The 16,799-nt window shown below is 53.9% G+C and overlaps 1 protein-coding gene across 14 annotated transcripts in view; it reads left to right on the top strand.

Moving 5' to 3' along the window:
* ARHGAP26 (Rho GTPase activating protein 26) overlaps positions 1-16,799 on the top strand; it is a 97,883-nt gene that overhangs the window by 6,301 nt on the left and 74,783 nt on the right. For 13 of the 14 annotated variants that reach the window (XR_014935581.1, XR_014935580.1, XR_014935585.1 and 10 more), the window contains exons 2-10: positions 7,923-8,018; positions 8,909-8,970; positions 9,275-9,346; positions 10,641-10,742; positions 12,969-13,079; positions 14,069-14,173; positions 14,434-14,563; positions 14,861-14,961; positions 16,387-16,481. Coding sequence is in view for 7 of the 14 variants with exons in the window: in XM_015875478.3 (XP_015730964.2) it covers positions 7,923-8,018; positions 8,909-8,970; positions 9,275-9,346; positions 10,641-10,742; positions 12,969-13,079; positions 14,069-14,173; positions 14,434-14,563; positions 14,861-14,961; positions 16,387-16,481 (874 nt within the window). In the remaining 7 variants the exon portion in view is untranslated. The remainder of the gene's footprint in view (positions 1-7,922; positions 8,019-8,908; positions 8,971-9,274; positions 9,347-10,640; positions 10,743-12,968; positions 13,080-14,068; positions 14,174-14,433; positions 14,564-14,860; positions 14,962-16,386; positions 16,482-16,799) is intronic. The other variant, XM_085519090.1, reaches the window with a different exon arrangement.

Raw genomic sequence — 16,799 nt, 5'->3', positions numbered from 1 at the left:
CTGTGCAGAATGGAGCCCTCGTCGGGTACCGGTTGCTTAGTGGTGTTTTATAAAAGATAGCACATGCAAAACAGAGCAGTTGTGTGGCATCGGTCTGTTTGTTGCAGGATGTGGGGGCTGGGAGCTGTATGTCACTGGGTGTCCTGCTCACCTCTGTGCCATGATGGCTTTGGGGTGCTGTGGGATCTGGGCTTATGCCATGTCCTAGAGCTCTGTCCGGGGCCTCTGCAGTCTCTGCTGTTACTTGAGGTATTATTTTTTAGTTCTTTTTCCTCCTGTAGCAGCAGGAACAATTGACTCATTTGTCAGGGCTGTTTCCGTGAGCACACGGTGGGTTTTTTTCCTGCTCTTTGGTGAAGAAGCACCGGAGGCGAAAGGATTTCCGTGAGCTCCCTGGGAGGAAGGAGAGGCTGCTGTGGGGCTGCTGACCCCACGCTCTGCTGGGATGCAGCTCCTGCCCCAGCAATGAGGGCTCCCCGGTCCCTGCTGGTGGCTGCCTGGCTTTTGCCCCTCTCTTGAGCTGGGATTTGGGGCAGCTCTGTTGTTCCAACCCCCTGCCCCAAAAGCACCTCGATGCTTCGGCACCTGCCTCCTGAGAAGTCAAGCAGGTTCCCTGCCAGACCAGCTATTAACAAATTAGATTTAATAACAAACTAATCCAAATACATGGCTACTGCCTGAGGTAATCTGCTCCCACACATGGTGTCTGGTCAGGGGCTGTGACAAGAGATGGTCCCTGAGTGTGGAGATGCTGCCAGCACTGTGCTTGGGCTCCCTGCTCACCCGTCTGTGCTCCTAATGGTTATTAACATGGTCAGGAGCAAATTTCTTTTGGATTAGTGTCCTGTAAATTGATTAACTGTCTCAGACAGAGCATTTTATTTTAATGAAATGTGATTCCAGGCTCCAGCCGATGAATTATTCCATCAATGAGGGTCAAGTAACCTGCACTGTTTACTGTGAGTTATTCTTCCAGGTTTTACGAAGAGAGAAACAGAAAGGGCTCAGGGGAGGAATGAACAGCTGCTGAGCTGCTGCGGTGCTCATGGTGCAGTGTGGGGACATGGATGGGGAGGGCTCGGGGGCACGGTGTCCTGCGGGCAGGGGATGCAGCTCTGGGAATCCTCGCTGCCCAGCACGAGCCTGGGATGTCTATCATAGCTTCAGGCTTGTAAATAGCAAATGACAATGACACGATAGCTGCTGTTTCCCTATTTGTCCGCGTTGCTCTCTGTACAGCAGTGCTGTTCGCAGATGCCTTTTCCCAGCCCTGTCGGTGCTCTGGACCTGTTAGCAACGTGCTCTGGCGTTTCTGGCAGTGCTGGGTGTGTTGTTGCCCCTGGAAGCACCCACCAGGGCAGTGGTTTTCCATTCAGTGCCACTTCCCTGAATTCTCCAGGCACTCGAGCTGTTGCCAGGTTTGCTGTCTTGCCGTATCCCTCCTGGTCAGGGACCGTATCCTACATTTCCAGTTACTTCCATTCCAATCCCTCACCTGCTCCCACCTGCCTCCATGCCCATCTCAGGGCCTGGGCTCAGCCCTGCAGCACTCCAAGCTGCCAGACGCCAGCAGTTACTTACTGGTGAGATTACAGGTTAGGAAGGGGCTGGGGGGAGGGCGGCCATAAAACAACACCAGGATGTGAACGAAAATAAACACAGGGAGAAGTGCCAGACATGGGAGCTGGGCGGGGAAGTGGAGAGATTTGTTTGTTTTTTTTCCCCTGCTGTGTTCACCAGGCAGGCACAAGGAGTGGGGGAGCCCTGCGGACCCCTGATGTTTCAGATGCTGTTGGGATCCCTGTCTGGGTGTGCATGGTGGGAGCAGTGGGATGCTGCCATGAAGCTCTGCCCTGGGGAGCTGCCTGCAGCATAGGTGGTGGCTGTGCTCATCCCCTGGCACTGCAGGGCAGCCTTGGCTGCTCGGTGCTGTTTGGTTTTGGAAGCCCTGCTGGCTGATTGTTGAGGATTTCTAGCTGAAGGTAAATGGAGGATGAATCCTCTGTGTGCCCGCAGTCCATGCCCTGATGTGCCAGTGTCCCCATGGGGCTGGGTGTGCACCCTGCAGCTCCTCAGCTGCTGTGCGGTGGGATCTGTTCATGGAGGAGCTGCCGTGGGGTTGCTGTAATAGGAATTGTATGGGCAAATGGTGAGAAAAGCTGAGCAGGAAGGATGTGAGCTGCATGAGGGCTGTGCTTGGAGGTCAGCGAGCTCATCAGCACGGGGATCAGTGAGAGGTCGGGGCTGGTTGGAATTCAGGAACAAGGCAAAGGCACAGGGCAGGAGGAAGGGGGCCGTGATTAATGATGGGTTTCCTCAGATCGGATGGAAATGGAAGAGCAGCAAGTTCAGTGCGAGTGAAAGGAAAGGGCGTCTCATGTCGTGTGTGAGCAGAGCTGCTCTCAGGCTTCAGGGTCCTCCTGAGGCCAAGCTCTCAGTGCCAGCTTTGGGCTTCATCAGTGCTGCACCCCGAGAGGTGCAGAGCTGCCCTGTGCCGTGTTAATGCCGTGCTGTCCCCGCATGCCATGTGATTTGCAGTTCTCCCTGCTGTTAATATAGGTCAGTGAGGGTGGATGTAGGTGACATCTCCTGGGGCTGCTAAACCCAGCTCTAGCCCCTGGTGTCCCACTGTGGGGGCTGGGGCCCAATGTTTGCTGGATTTATGTGCACAAAAAGTAGGGCACGTAGTCGGAAACTCAGTGGCTCCAATGTCCCGTGTGGCTGTTCTCTCCCTGGATCTGTTCTAAATGAGTTTTGTACAGCTGCATCCCAGTGCTTGGCCTCACCTTGTCCTCCACAATCAGAGGCTGCCTGTGCTGCGGCCATGTTAACCTGCTGTATCTAGTGCCCCAAAGGCAGGCTCCTCCATCTTCCTGGCTGCCCAGGAGACTTGCTGTCCTCCCAGCTCCATTTCTCTTGGATCCTCAGTGCCTTTCATCGAGCATCTTGGAGAGCGTGGCACAAACATCCTGGGCTGGCAGTGCTCCCAAAACTAGCGGTGACATTGGTGATTTGGGGTGAGGGATGGCATGGACAGGGTGCTGCGCTGCTGGGGACTGGGGAGCAGTGCTGGCTGTGCGGCTGGGCAGGGCTGCCAAAGGCTGACTGTGTTTTTTGTGAAGCGCAGAACTTTTATCTCTTAAAATACCATGAAAATAATTCATGTCTTCAGTGTGTTACTCAAATCTGATCTGCTATTTGAGCCCAGTCAATAGTCCCATTCATCCCACAATGGATTCTCTGTCCCTCTGGCAAACATTTTGCCGTATGAATCCACTCTGAGTGTGTGAAGCGAGGCATACGATGATGCATGGGCTGCAGAGCAGTGCAGTGTGCTCGGCTGCTCGGAGCAGAGGACCCAGCAGAGGCAGTGGGTGTGAATTAAAGCCCGGACTCTGTACTGCTTGTGTGTGCAGCCATTGACATTCCAGTTTATCCCATTGTCTGGCATCAGGTCTTCCTTAGGAGGATGTGCTGCCTTTTTTTTAGAGGAAGCAAAGTACAGAAAGCCATCACTGAGAGGATGCTCTCTGAGCTTTAAACGCGGTGCAGCCTCTCCTGGCTGGGCTGCAAGGGGTTTGGTTGCATTCCCAAGGGTGTGGGTTGAGGGTGAGCAGCACAGCTGTACCTGTTGGGCTTTGGCGTGTGCACCTTCCCTTCCTTAACACACTGACCCCTCTTCTCTCTGTGGTTTTTGAGTCGAGCGGTGAACCAAAGGCAGGACCTGCCAGCAGCTGGAGTCCCACACTAAATCACTGATTAACCGCAGCCGCCCGGAGGATGGGTTGTTTATTAAATGAGTCATGGCTAATTGTGATGACAGCTGTGTGGGGTCCCTGCCTGGCTTGCGCCCAGGGCTGTGGGCTCTCATGGGATCAGGGCTGTGGCTGTCCTGCTGTGAGCACAGAGCTGCGAGCCCCAACCCTCAATGTGCTGCTGCCAGGAAGGGCTCCCGCGTTGGGATTCTGGCCCTGCACGGATGCAGCGTGGATCAGGTCCAGCTTTGAAGTGAGATTATCTTTCATGGGTGTGTTTGGTCTCTGTGCCAGGACGATTGCTGCTGAGATGTTCCAAAAAGTCCCCTGTGGGCTCTCCTGATGCTGCTCTGCTCACGCAGTCCTGGGCCCAGCCACAGGCAGAGGGAAGAAGGGCTGCGGGTGCTGGGAGCTGCAGGGCAGCCTCGTGATGCTCCAGTGGCTCCTGGAGCCCCACAGGGCAGCACTGCTGTTGGCTGGAATGGCTCCCTGACCTCTTTCTCCTGCAGAGCTGCAGGGCAGCACTGAAACACCTGAGCCTGGTGGCTGTTGGAGGGGCTGTATGTGCAGGACTTGTGCCCCAGTGATTGTTAATGGTACCTGGCAGATAGATTGGGAACAGATGCTGTTGTTTTTTATTTTTGAGAAGCTGGAAGAAACGTCAGCAAGGGAACAGCTGATGGTTTCCAGTCCTTGTCAGTGAGTGCTGGGAGACCAGCAAGCGACAGGTTGGGTGTGGGTGTTATTATTAGGAAAAAATTCAGGTTGGATATTAGGAACAAATGATTCTCCAGAAGCAGTCAGCGCTGGCACAGCTGCACAGGGAGTGGGCAGACACTGTCCCAAGGAGATCCAGAGCCGTGGGGATGTGGCACTGGGGGGGGGACATGGTCTGTGGGCACGGTGCTGGGGTTGGACTTTGAGATCTAAGAGGTCTTTTCAACCTTCATGGTTCTGTGCTTGGTGTAGCTAGATGTGGAATGCTTGTGTTGGGATGAGCGGCGTTCCTTGCAGCAGAAGCAGCAGGATGAGGGCAGTTGGGGTGGAAGCAGCCCCTGTGCTGCCAGGACCCTCCGGTGGGGCTGTGCTGGGGCTGCCCGGCCCCAATCCAGCTGAGCTGTCTGCTCCCTGGGGCAGGGAAGGAAGGGGCAGGCGGCGTGGTTCCTGTTGTCTAAGTGAGCATTAAATATAGATTATTAAGCAATTTTCTTCAGAGGAAGTGTAGCAACGCTGCTGTGAGCGAGCAGAGTGCTTTGGGCTGGGTGAGCACTGACCCTGCTGTGCTCCACGCAGCCAGCCCCAAACTGTCCCCGTGCTCCTGCCCCTTGGCATCACGGCCGTGTTTCCCATTTGGAAGCCTGTGCTGCCCTGCAGGCGCTCTGTCTGCTGCCACTGTGTGCCATGGGGCTGGAATGGGGCTTTCCTTGTGCTGGGGGTGGAGTTGTGAAATCGGTTTCTATGTTCTATAAACTCTCTTCTGCAGTACTTCTACAAGGCTTGGGGGGGAGGGTGGTTGTGTTTAGGAATCAGACAGTCCAGTCCCCACGCAGTAACAGAAGCTGCTTCCCAGAAGGATGATGTGGATGGTGGGGGTGAGGAGGTGGCACTGGGGACAGCAGCGAGGGCAGAGTGGGGGGCAGCATGGGGAACCCCCAGGCTGGAGTGCTGCTGCCTGCTGTGCTTTTGGCCTCTGTGGGCTTTGGAAGGAGCTCTGCGGGCAGAGATGAGCTGAGCTGTTCATGACCTGCCCTTGGCAGCTGTGTCTCTGAGGATGCTGGCAGCCTTGCTGGCAGGACCTGGGCACAAAGGCAGCACGGAGATGTCTGGCACCACCAGAGTTACACGTAAGGCTTGGTGCAGCACGCAGGGCTGCTGGGTGTGATGGATGTGGCTGGGAATTCCTGCTGGGGCCATTGTGCCCCACACATAGCTTCTGGATACACATAGGATCTTCCCTGTCACTCGGAGCTTGTCATAGCCTGCCATTGGAACGGGGCTGCTGCAGCCCTGCTAGCCTGCCCATGGCCCTGTCTTCTGCACTGCATCAGTGGGGTCACCACCACCTCCTTCCTCGCCACCCAGCCCCAGCTGCCTGCAGCTTTCTCCCATTCTGGCACCCTGTCTGAGCCACAACCCTTGTCCAGGAAGGGCAGAGTTCTCAGGAAGGGGAGAGCTACTGTGGCTGTTCCCGTTAATGTTTTAGCTGGTAACCCTATATTGCAGTAACAAGCCAATGCATCACTTTTTAAAGGGCATTTTATTTGGATTGCTTGTTGCCATAGATACGCAGCTGGACCTCCAACACGCAGTGCCTGTGCCTGTTTCCTGTCAAGCTGGCTCTGCTAAAGGAATTGCCCTGCTGCCATCAGCACAGCCTGTCCTGAACACACAGGATGGGCATGGAGAAGGGAGAGGAGCTCGCAGCAGATGAAGGGGAGCGTGGGGCAGGAGCTGTCCTTCCCCAGAGCAGGGAGATGGAGTTACTCTGTGAGCCAGTGGGGAATGGCCATGGCAGGACCACCCCCCAGCAGTGCCCAGACCCCTGTCCGGCCGTGCTGCTCAGGCTGTGAGGTTTTCCTGCCTTTGTGGTTGTTTTACCTCATTCTTTGGTCAACTGACAAAGCCAGACAGAGAAGCTGGAAGCAGAACTTGTGCAGCCCAGGTTTGACTCATGTGCGTGGGGAGCTGTGGGATTTTGCTCGCGCACGAGGGAGGGCAGAAGTTTCTCTCCAGTTTTTGCAGGATTCTGTTTGCTCTCATGCCTGGGGAGATGACAGGCCTGAGTCAACCCTTCCCTCCCTGCACACTGCTGCAGTGCTCATCCTCCTTACATAGCAGGAGTTTTCCCCAAAATTATGATGGACAGTGAGATGTGAGGTGTGCCAATGGGCTCTGCACCCCTGGGTGCAGCCCAGCTCTGTCTCTGACCAAGCTCACTGCTGTTTTTAGCAGCAGCTGCACCGTGGTGCTTTGGATATGTCACTTCTTGTGCAGCTGGGAGTGACTTTTTTCTTTTATCACTGCAGCACTGGGGGTTATCTCCTCTCTTGGCCTCTCCCATGCCTATTTATAAGTGCTGCACACCAGTGCAAAAACATCTTGGGTTTGGGCTGCCCCTGCCCAGCCTGCAGTGAGGGGACGGCAGCCGTTGTCAGGGTGTCTGCAGCCAAAGTGTGGCCGGGGTCAGCCTGGAGCCGACGGAGAGGAAATGGCTCCTTGAGTCATTAGCGTCATCTCCTCATTAACATCCTCCTCCTTACCATACCAGAGGAGCAGGAGGCTGCGCTGCCCAGGCTGAAGCCTCTGAGCTGCCCTGGGGCAAAGCTGGGTGCTGTGCTGGGCGTTCTGTGCCAGTGCTGCCCTCTGACATTGTGGTGTCAGCATCCGATCCATTGGGCTGGGGGACACCTAGTACCCCCAGTCACTCCTGGAGTACCCCCAGCCACTGAGCCCTGCTGTCCATTCCTCATTGCTCTGTGATCCTTAGGAGCACGTTGTGCTGGGTGCAGCTTTGCTCCCGGGCTGAGTTGCAGGCAGGATTAGCCCTGGGGATAGAAGCGGGTGCTGGGAGAGCAGGTTTAGTGCTTGGAGAAAGCTTTCAGCTCCTTCATCCCACCACAAAAGCAGAACGTTTGAATTCTTCCACAGCACTTGTCTGTGTTGGGTGCCTGGGGGGAGCAGTGTTTGTGTGCACGCACATTTTTGTCCTCTGCCCGGAAAGGGAAAAGCTCCCTGGATGCTGAGAATGCTGAATTAAATGCAAGGGGGATTTAGCATGGCCGGAGTCCCTGTGCTGCTCCAGAAAAAGTTCCTGTCAGGCCTGTAGCTTTGTGGTTCCTGGGGATGTGTGTGCAGGGTTATGGGGCCGGTTTGAAAAGCCAATCCTGGATCCGCTCAGGTCATGGCGAGTAATAACTTAATAGGATTCGGCTCTTGGAGAGAGTCTGTGACTTGTGAAACAATCATTCTCTGCATTAGTGCCTGTAAACAGAGCCATGCTGCAGCAGGGCTGGGTGCTGCCAGCTGTGGGAACAGGCCCTCAACTCTGCTGCCTGCCCTGCATGGGGTGCCCTTTGGGTGTAACCCTCCAGGGGGGCTGGTGGGACCCTGTGCCGGGTTGTGTTGGTGCCCATTTCTGTGCTGACATCTGCATTTCCCCTCTCACAGATCTGTCGTCGGCCAAACGCAAGTTTGCAGATTCCCTCAATGAGTTTAAGTTCCGCTGCATCGGCGATGCTGAAACAGACGATGAGATCTGCATAGGTGAGAGCTGACAGTGGGTTTGTGGGGCTCTGATTGTGCTGCCAACCCCAAGCAGAGCAGTGCATGCACAGGGACAAACACGGGCATGGGGGGACCCAGAGGTTCACCAGGGCTGGTCCCTGCTTTCTGGAAGCAGTGCGTGTCTCCTTGTTCATCAACTTCAGAGCCTTTGGTAGGAGAGCTGTTGTAGCTTCTCACCTGAAGTCTACCTCTGCCAGTTAAGAAAGGAAGAAGACTCCCCATATCTGAAACCATCTAGACTATTATTTGCCCTTCTGTGTGTGAGGGCGAGGATGTGGAGATGTAGTCATGGCTAGAGGCACTGCCAATGGCTGTGGTCTGCAGGAGGGGAGCACAGCCTGGCTGCATGCTGGTGGGACATCCAGGCAGCCACTGCAGGGCTGTGGGTGAGCACTCAGGGCAATGCTCTGCGAGGCTCTGGCAGGGCTGCACCCAGCATCTCCCGGTGCCAGGGAGCAGCTTCACCTGCTTTGCTCAGTGTTACCCCGTTTCTGCCTGGGCTGGACTTTCAGAGTTCACTGTGCATGTATGTAGTCTGGAGCCAGCAGAGCAAATGAGCTTTAGTCCTGATTTTCATGCTGATTTGTGCTGGTCTTTTGGCCAAAGTAGCTTTCTCATCTAAGTGAGGCTCTGTCTCAAGTGCCTACACTGTGCCTGCTGCGTTCCAGTGTTATTTCCTGGGCCATTTGAAGCAGACCCCTTGCTCCTCAGTGCCCACAGCAGCCAGCCTGCCATAGGAGCTGCTGGGCAGCAGGAGCCAACCTGAGCAGCAGTGAGTGCTAGAAATGTGTTGCTATGGCTACCTGGATGTTGAGAATTAAAAGAGAAAATGCTGTTAAATTCTGATGCTGTCCATGTGTCCCTTACAGCCAAGTCCCTGCAGGAGTTTGCCACGGTGCTGCGGAACCTGGAAGACGAGCGCATGCGCATGGTATGGTCCTGGGAGCGGGGAGCCTGGGCATGGAGAGCAGGTCTGGTAGCAGCACTTGAGCTCCCTTCTGGCCCCTAGTCTGATGTGCAGCTGGAGGGGGGTGAAGTGTGTGGGTTCTGGTGAGCAGTGGTGGCAGTTTGTAGGGAGGGATCCTTGGTACAGCAGCCCCAGTGCTGGTGTGTCTGTGGGGACTGAGCAGAGAGAGATGTCAGCAGCACAGCTCAGCCCTGAGTGGGACACAAAGTGCTCGTGTGCATTGTGCTGCCCAGCTGGGGACCACAGGGTAACTGTCTGTGTCCAACAGATTGAGAATGCCAGCGAGGTGCTGATCACACCGCTGGAGAAGTTCCGCAAGGAGCAGATCGGTGCTGCTAAGGTAGGTGGTTTGGGTCTGTGAACCTCTGCATGGCTCGGGGCAGAGCTCAGAGCTGCATGGTGCTGTCTGGGACCTGGTGTGCAGCAGGAATGAGCTCCGCTGGCCCCAGGTGTGGAAGGGAGACAAGGAACATCCGGCTTACATAAAGTGCCTTGGTGTTTCCTGGTTCACCCTCAAAGCAAGTAGTGCACCAACATGAGCTGTTGGGCAACAGTTACCTGTTTTGCAAGGTGAATTCTCAGTCTCTGAATTCTCAGTCACCTGAAGCCTTTCAGTTCTGTGCTTGCCCAGCCCCAGTGCATTGGAGATCTGGGCACTGTCTCGTGGAGTGAACCCATAAACACACCCATGTGTCCCAGGCTGCTGTGGGACAGCCTGTCCCTGCCCGCCTTTCTTTCCTGCCTTTGTTCTGGAATTCGAGGCACTGCCCGCAGCTCGGCTGTTGTTATAACAACCTGCTGCTGCCAGTGAGGAGCACGTGCCAGCGAACCAGGCTGTTTGCACTGCAGCGGTGTGCCCTGTCCCAAGGTTGCTCTGGTTTGACTTGTGCAGCTGGAGGAGAAAAACCTTCAGGGGGATCCTGCAGAAGGGCCAGCTATTGATGTGCTGGGTTCTGTCGGTGCACAAGGGCAGGGACACTCTGCCTTTGAGGCTCTGGCTGAATGTCCCCTTGGCTGGGCAGCCTGGGAGTGCAGCTCTGCGTGATGCTGCTTTTAGCTCAGAAGTCAGCCCAGCTGTTCCCTCTGTGCCTTGGTGCTGGTGTGTTTTGGGTCACAGTGTGCTGGATGGCTGTCTGTGAGAGCTGAGAGCTCTGCACATTGCAAAGGACTGCTGTCCTGCCCCACACTGGGCTGTGGGCTGGGAGCTGCTGCCGGTCCCTCTGAAGCACCTCGTGGCTGCCGGTGTCCCATCCCTGCCTGCAGCTGTGCAGGGTGGCAGTGCCTTGGAGCTGTGCACGGCCGGGTAATGAGAAGCAGATGAAGGAGCTGTTCACTGCTGCTGCCTCCTTTCACTGTCCAACTTGGGCTCTTCAAAGCGTGTCTGCTCTGGGTGTGGCTTTAGGGCTGCTATCAGTTTTTTGGAACCAACTTTAAACAAAGCCAGCTGCGTGGCCTTGCGCGGGCATCTCTGAGCACAGGGGTAAGGGCAGGAAGCTGCCTGAATGCTGGGCTGGGGGCTGCTGCCTGTGCTCCCACGTGGGTCCTATGGGCAATGTCCTCAGCATGTCACTGGGTCTCCTTGGCTGTTGTGGTGCTGCTGGATCCGGGCTCACACTGTTTGTTCTGTTCTGCAGGATGCCAAAAAGAAATACGACAAGGAGACTGAGAAGTACTGTGGTGTCCTAGAGAAGCACTTAAACTTGTCTTCCAAGAAGAAGGAATCCCAGCTCCAGGAGGTGAGAGCAGCCTCGAGTTTTCAGTGTCTAGCAGTAACTGTTGAGCTTTTCGAACATTTTCTGCATCTTCTAGCATGGGTTTTCTTGGCTATAAGCTGCTTTTTTCCCATGCTGGCTGTGACTGGCAGGTTTTTCCTTCTTCCTTTAATCAAAGGGGACAGAGCTGTTTTGGTGAGTAAGTCAGAGAGATCTCAAAATGGATAGCAATCAAAAAGGATAGAGAGCTTGTAATTAAAGAGTGTAGCGGTAGGGAACTGGTTCTGCTGCAGGCTTCCCGTGTGCCATAACAAATCATGTATGTCTTTATTCTCCTTCTCTGGAAGTGGCTGCGCTGGCTTTGAGCTTCGTGGGAAGAGTGATCAGGCTTAGTGCTTCTAAACTGCTTTAAGAGCCTGTTACTTGGGACGTAGTTTGCTGCTGTGCCAAATGCTCTTACTGGATGAGCACCCTGCGTTTGCAATCACTTCTTCCATGTCTGGAATTCCTGAGCTGCCCAGGGCTGGGGCTGGCCCTGCACTTCTGGGCAGTGCTGGTGTGTCACGGGGGGGGGTCGGTGGGCACAGTGGTGATCTCTGCACTGGGGCAGCTCAGCTGTTGGTGGCCCTGTCAGCTGTGTGTGGAGCCTGTCTGTATCAAGAGAGCAGGTTGGTATGGCTATGGCACATCAATTCAGGGCTGGAGAGGGGTTTGCATCTGGGCTGATGTGCGTGGCTGTCCTGGCAGGGATATTCTGGGTCTGTGAGCACTTTGCCTGGTGGAAGCATCCCTACATCCCAGCAAGTGCAGAGCTCCACTCTTGTGGCTCTTCAGTAACCTTTTAAACCCGTGTTCTGTTTCATGTTTAAAATTCTATGGTGAGAGACTGGAGTGGAAGGATTTCTTTCTGGAGAAGGTGCCACAAGTGCCACACTGCAGCAGTGTTTTACAGAGCTGTGATGTCGTGTCCTGCCCAGGGCATGGGAGCCAGGGCAGCTAAGTGTGGGGTGTTGGTGTGCTGTACCATACAGATGCTGTGTGTGGTGCTGTGCAATACAGGCTGCCGGTGTGTTTAGCAGTGCTGGCTGCTGGTGCCATCTGCTGGCATCTTCCACCACACACTTTGACTTTTGCTACAAAAGCTGGAACCAGCTGCTGCTGCTCCTGGGTTCAGGAGTTGGGATTTTTCTCCCCTGAGACATTACAAAGAGCAGTCATGGCAGATGTGCACAGGGAGGTTGCTGATGGGGTGGTAACACTTCAGGAAAACCAACACCAGCCGTTTCTTAGCAGCCCGAAGCCCTGTTAGGCCCCCAGGCAGCCAGAGAGGAGGGTTTGTGTCAGGGCAGTTTGGTGTTTTATGTTTCCTAATCTTGTCCTGCTGTCCACATCTGGAAGGTGATGGTGGCCACATGTGCGACAGCTGCAGTAAAGCAAGAGGAGAAGGAAACCATGGGAATTCTCTGCTGCTTTGGCTGCTGACCAATTAAATAACACCCTGAGTCTAATTTGCCATTTAATTCCTGTCAGAGTTCTTTCGTTGCATCGTATTTAGTGCTCGGTTTGCTGAATACCTCTGTGCCACGGACAGCTGGCACAAGAGCTGCAGGCAGGTCCTGGGGAAAACGTTCCATTCCACATCTGTGTCCCATGGAAAATCAGGAGTGAGCTGGGGAAGGAGACAGGGGATGCCTGTGTTCCTCACCCTACTGTCAATGCAGTGGCTCTGTGCCAGACACACAGTGAGGCCCTTCTGTTGGGAGATATCCCATTTTCTGCTCCCTTGTGCTTTCTCTTCCAAGCAGAGGGTGTGTGCTGTCCCCTGGCCCAGCACAGGAGCAGCCCTCATTGGTGGCATGGTGGGACACGTGTTACTGCCTGGAGCCTGCGGTGCTGCTGGCAGCCTCTCGTTGCACTGCTTTCCATAAAGTGCAGAATTGCCTTTCATTGACAAGTATGCGGCAACTTCTAATTTCTCTCAATTCTAATTCGTGCTCTTCTACCCAGCTGTCAAGGAGGTGTGAATGTGAGTCACCAAAAACACTTTTTTTCAGCTGAAGAAGGAGCCCGTTCGTGTGAATCAGGTTTCTATTTAATCACTGTGCCATCTGTCCAGCCCCAGCCTGGTGTCTGAAGCTGAGTTAGTGTCCCACATGGATGCACTCCCGTCAGCCCCTGCTATGCCATAGGGCTGGCTGCTTCCAGCCACACTGACCACATGTTTCCTCTTTCATCTCCTGGTGCCTGCAGGCAGACAGCCAGGTAGACCTGGTTCGGCAGCATTTCTACGAGGTCTCCCTGGAGTACGTCTTCAAGGTGCAAGAGGTCCAGGAGAGGAAGATGTTTGAGTTTGTGGAGCCTGTAAGTGAACACCCAACCCTTTTCATCCCACAAAACTGCATTCCTGAGGGATGTGTTATTGTGTGAGGGCTGATGGGGAGCCAAGCTGGGTGTCCCTGTTGCCTGTAGGGCTGGTCTGGGGCAGAGGCAGGAGATGCGCTTTGGGCACGCCCTTAGTATGGAGCTCAGCCCCCCACGTAGAAAACATTTCTTTGTACATATTGTGAGCATCTCAAATGTTGATGGACTGGGCTGTGGGGCCTGCTGGTAGCTGCAAGGGGACTGGGCTCAAGTGGGGAAAAAAAATAGAATCTGGAGAGACTGTAACTTTCACAGGGGAAAAGAGTTGCAGGATTGACAGAAGAAAGAAAAGAATGGGTTTTCTAGGACCTGCCTTTTGCTCAGTGCTTGGTCCTCTACTGCTCCTCTAGGAATCATAGGATGTCTTGGGTTGGAAGAGACCCCCAAGGATTGTCAAGTTCCAATCCTCCTGCCACAAGCTGGGCTGCCAGCCAATGGATAAGTACTGGATCAGGTTGCCCAGGGCTCCATCCTACCTGGCCTTGTTGACCTCCTGGGTCTGGGCATCCACAGCCTCTCTGGGCCACTTGTGCCAGCACCTCACTACTCTCTCTGTAAAGAACTTCCCCCTGACATCTGATCTGAATCTCCCTGTAGTTTAAAACCATTCTCCCTTGACCTATTATTGTCTCCCTGTGAAAAATTCATGGTAGATTCAGAACGTTCTCTGCTGTTTGCAGGGAGTCATTCCTTCCGAGTGAAGGATAACTCCAAGTCCAGGGAAGCATGACCAGGTTGTGGCTGCCTGCCTTGGTGCACATCTCAGCTCCTAGTGCAGCGTCAGAGTGGTGCGGTGCAGAGGGGCACAGTGGGCAGCGAGGGAGGGTTTCTGTATCAGCGGGTCATTGGGGTTGATTGAAGCAGGAGGACAAACTGGGCTGGAAGAGAGAGCTGTACTGACAGTTTTGATTCGTTTTGCTCCAATGCAGCTGCTGGCCTTTCTGCAGGGGCTTTTCACCTTCTACCACCATGGCTATGAGCTTGCAAAGGACTTCAGTGACTTCAAGACAGAGCTGACCATCAGCATCCAGAATGTAAGTGTTTGTGTTGCCATTGCCCTGTGCCTGTCCAGCAGAGAAAACTCACACACACTTTGGCAGGTTTCAGTTGAGATGGTTTCTCTCTTTTTGCCCGTGTGCCCTCAAGCAAAGGGCTTGGCAGTGTAATAGAAGCAAATCCCTTGTTATAAATAACACTGTGCCACACACACAGTCTGAGTGGCAGTTCCTCTGCACAGTGTCTCTCTCTGCCTTACCGTGGGTGCTGCAGGGTGTGTTCCTGTTTCCATTTGCAGACAAGGAATCGCTTTGAAGGAACGAGGTCAGAGGTTGAATCACTGATGAAGAAGATGAAAGAGAATCCTCATGAGCACAAAAACATCAGTCCTTATACCATGGAGGGATATCTCTATGTCCAGGAGAAACGTATGTGCTCAGGGCAATGGGTGCTGGGGGGACACTGTTTGTTGGGATGTGGGACACGAAGCCAAACCTGTCAGGATGCAGAATGTGGGAGGGCACTGGCCCTGTGGCTGGGCTTGGCAGGAGTCTGCTGCCTCTTTGCCATGAATGAAAAGGGGTATCAGTGCTTATGTGAAGTACAACAGGAATCGTGGGTAGAGAAATGTGTGATGTTAAATGATGGTTACGCTTAAAGCTTAATAATGGGTGTGCACTGAAACTCTACTGGTTCTGGGGATAAAACCTGCGTTCTCTTTGCAGGTCACTTTGGGACCTCCTGGGTGAAGCATTACTGCACGTACCAGCGGGAGTCCAAGCGGATAACGATGGTGCCATTTGACCAGAAATCTGGAGGAAAAGGGGTGAGTGTCTGCAGGGCTGGAGGGCTGTGAGCAGAGCTGCACAGCCAACCTGAGCAGTGTGACACCGACACCAGCAGGTGTCTCACCTTCAGCCCGGGCTGAGCGAGTGCCACGTGGGGAATGAACTCTGCACCTTGCTCAAAAAAACAACTTCAGCAGATGTTTGGAAGCTGTCAGCTGCACTGGCAGCAGTGCTGGTTTCCCAAATGGCTGGAGTCCCTCAGGCACAGCTCTGGTTTGTGTTCCAGCTCTCTATTCTGGTGTCTGTGTGCAGCACTTGTAAGGACAAGTTTGCAGCAGTTAAAGACTGGCCTTTTTCCCTATTGTTTTAGATCTGTCCTTTATTTATTTCTGTTTGTGAAAGGAGAAAGCTTTAAAGATTGAAGCCAGTGCAGCTGCACGCTGGTACTGCTCAGGTTGTCCTGACCATGCAGGACGTGCTGCATGCTGAGCATCTTGTCTGTGTGCTGGGTGCCCTGCAGTCTGTTAGTGCCAACTGTTGGTGCAGCATAAAGAGGCTCTGCCTGATCTTGATCTCTTGAGCACTCCTGGGGCTGTGGCTGGTATCAGATGGTGGTTCCAAAGCAGAGCAGTCTCTGAATATGGAGGGGAGTGGTGAGCTACAGGGTGCAGGTAGCCCCCCCAGGAGCAGCCCTGCAGAGACCGTTCAGATCTGTCTTCCTGGGTTCCTGCTGTGGCCCTAAATAGGTTTCCTGGAAAATGATGATGTCAGGGAACAGGGTGGTCAGCCAAGGTGTCAGCTGGAACAGCACAGAGCGCACAGAAAAGTGGCCATCTCCAGGAACTCGCTCAGAATTTGTCTTCTTGTTGAGTCATCGGGGGATGTTAAAAACTGCAGGAGAATTGTGTGTGCTGGCGGTCTGGGCAGGGCTTTCCTCCAGCAGAGGACAGCAGTGTGCGCGGATCCTGCCCGACCTCTGCTCCTCATGGGGAAATCCAGTACAGCTTGGATGCAGATGCCTGGATGGGAGAATGCTTTTGTCATTGCTTTGTCAAATAATAAACATTTTAGGGCATATTTACTCCTGTTAAGAGTTGTTGTGTGGAGAGTGCTGCCAAATACGCAGCCAGTGCCAGAGTGAAAACTGACAGCCAAGGTTATGATGCATTGTTCAGCAATGGAAAATAAAGCTTTACTCAAAAATTGTGGTCCAGCACTCCCTGCCTGCCTGAAACGTGGGCTCTGTGATACTCAGTGCTTGAATGTAATTGTCTGCATTCAAAAAGGATGGTTTCTTATTTTGGCCTGACCTCTGAATATTTGATAATGGCTTTCTAGCAGGTGGCGAGTGGCTGTTGTTGTCAAACAGCCCCTCTTGTTCAGATGCAGTGGTTGGGGCCTGGGGGTAGGCACGTGTGGATGGATCGTTCTCTACCTTATCTGTGATTTTTGTCTCTTCTTAGGGAGAAGATGAAGCTGTTATCCTGAAATCTTGCACACGGCGGAAAACCGACTCCATTGAGAAGAGGTTCTGCTTTGATGTGGAAGCCGTGGATCGGTGAGTTCTGAGGCAGGCAGCTTCCCTGGCTGCTGCTCGGGTGGATTTGGTGTTTGTCTTCTGCTCCGGTCACACCGTCTGTGGCTGGGAGGTGTTAGTCCATGGGAACATGTTTCCCCTGCTGTTCCTAGCCAGGTGCTTGCAGGATGTTGAGCCAGTGCTTCATTTTACAAGGTGCTGAGTTTACTTTAGTCTCTCAGAGCTTAATGGTGTTGTAGCGTTTTTGCAGACTCTGGGCATATAAGGTAAATGGTCACAAGCATGGCAAAGTTACTTGCATGTGTTTTGGCAGGGATGGGATGCCTCTTTCCTGCATGG

The sequence above is a fragment of the Coturnix japonica genome, chromosome 18 (genome assembly GCF_054131305.1).
Source record: "Coturnix japonica strain WE chromosome 18, WE-NBRP24, whole genome shotgun sequence".
Classification (NCBI taxonomy): Eukaryota; Metazoa; Chordata; class Aves; order Galliformes; family Phasianidae; genus Coturnix; species Coturnix japonica.
The sequence above is the reverse complement of the archived record's forward strand: the minus strand, read 5'-3'. Positions and strand labels throughout refer to the sequence as shown.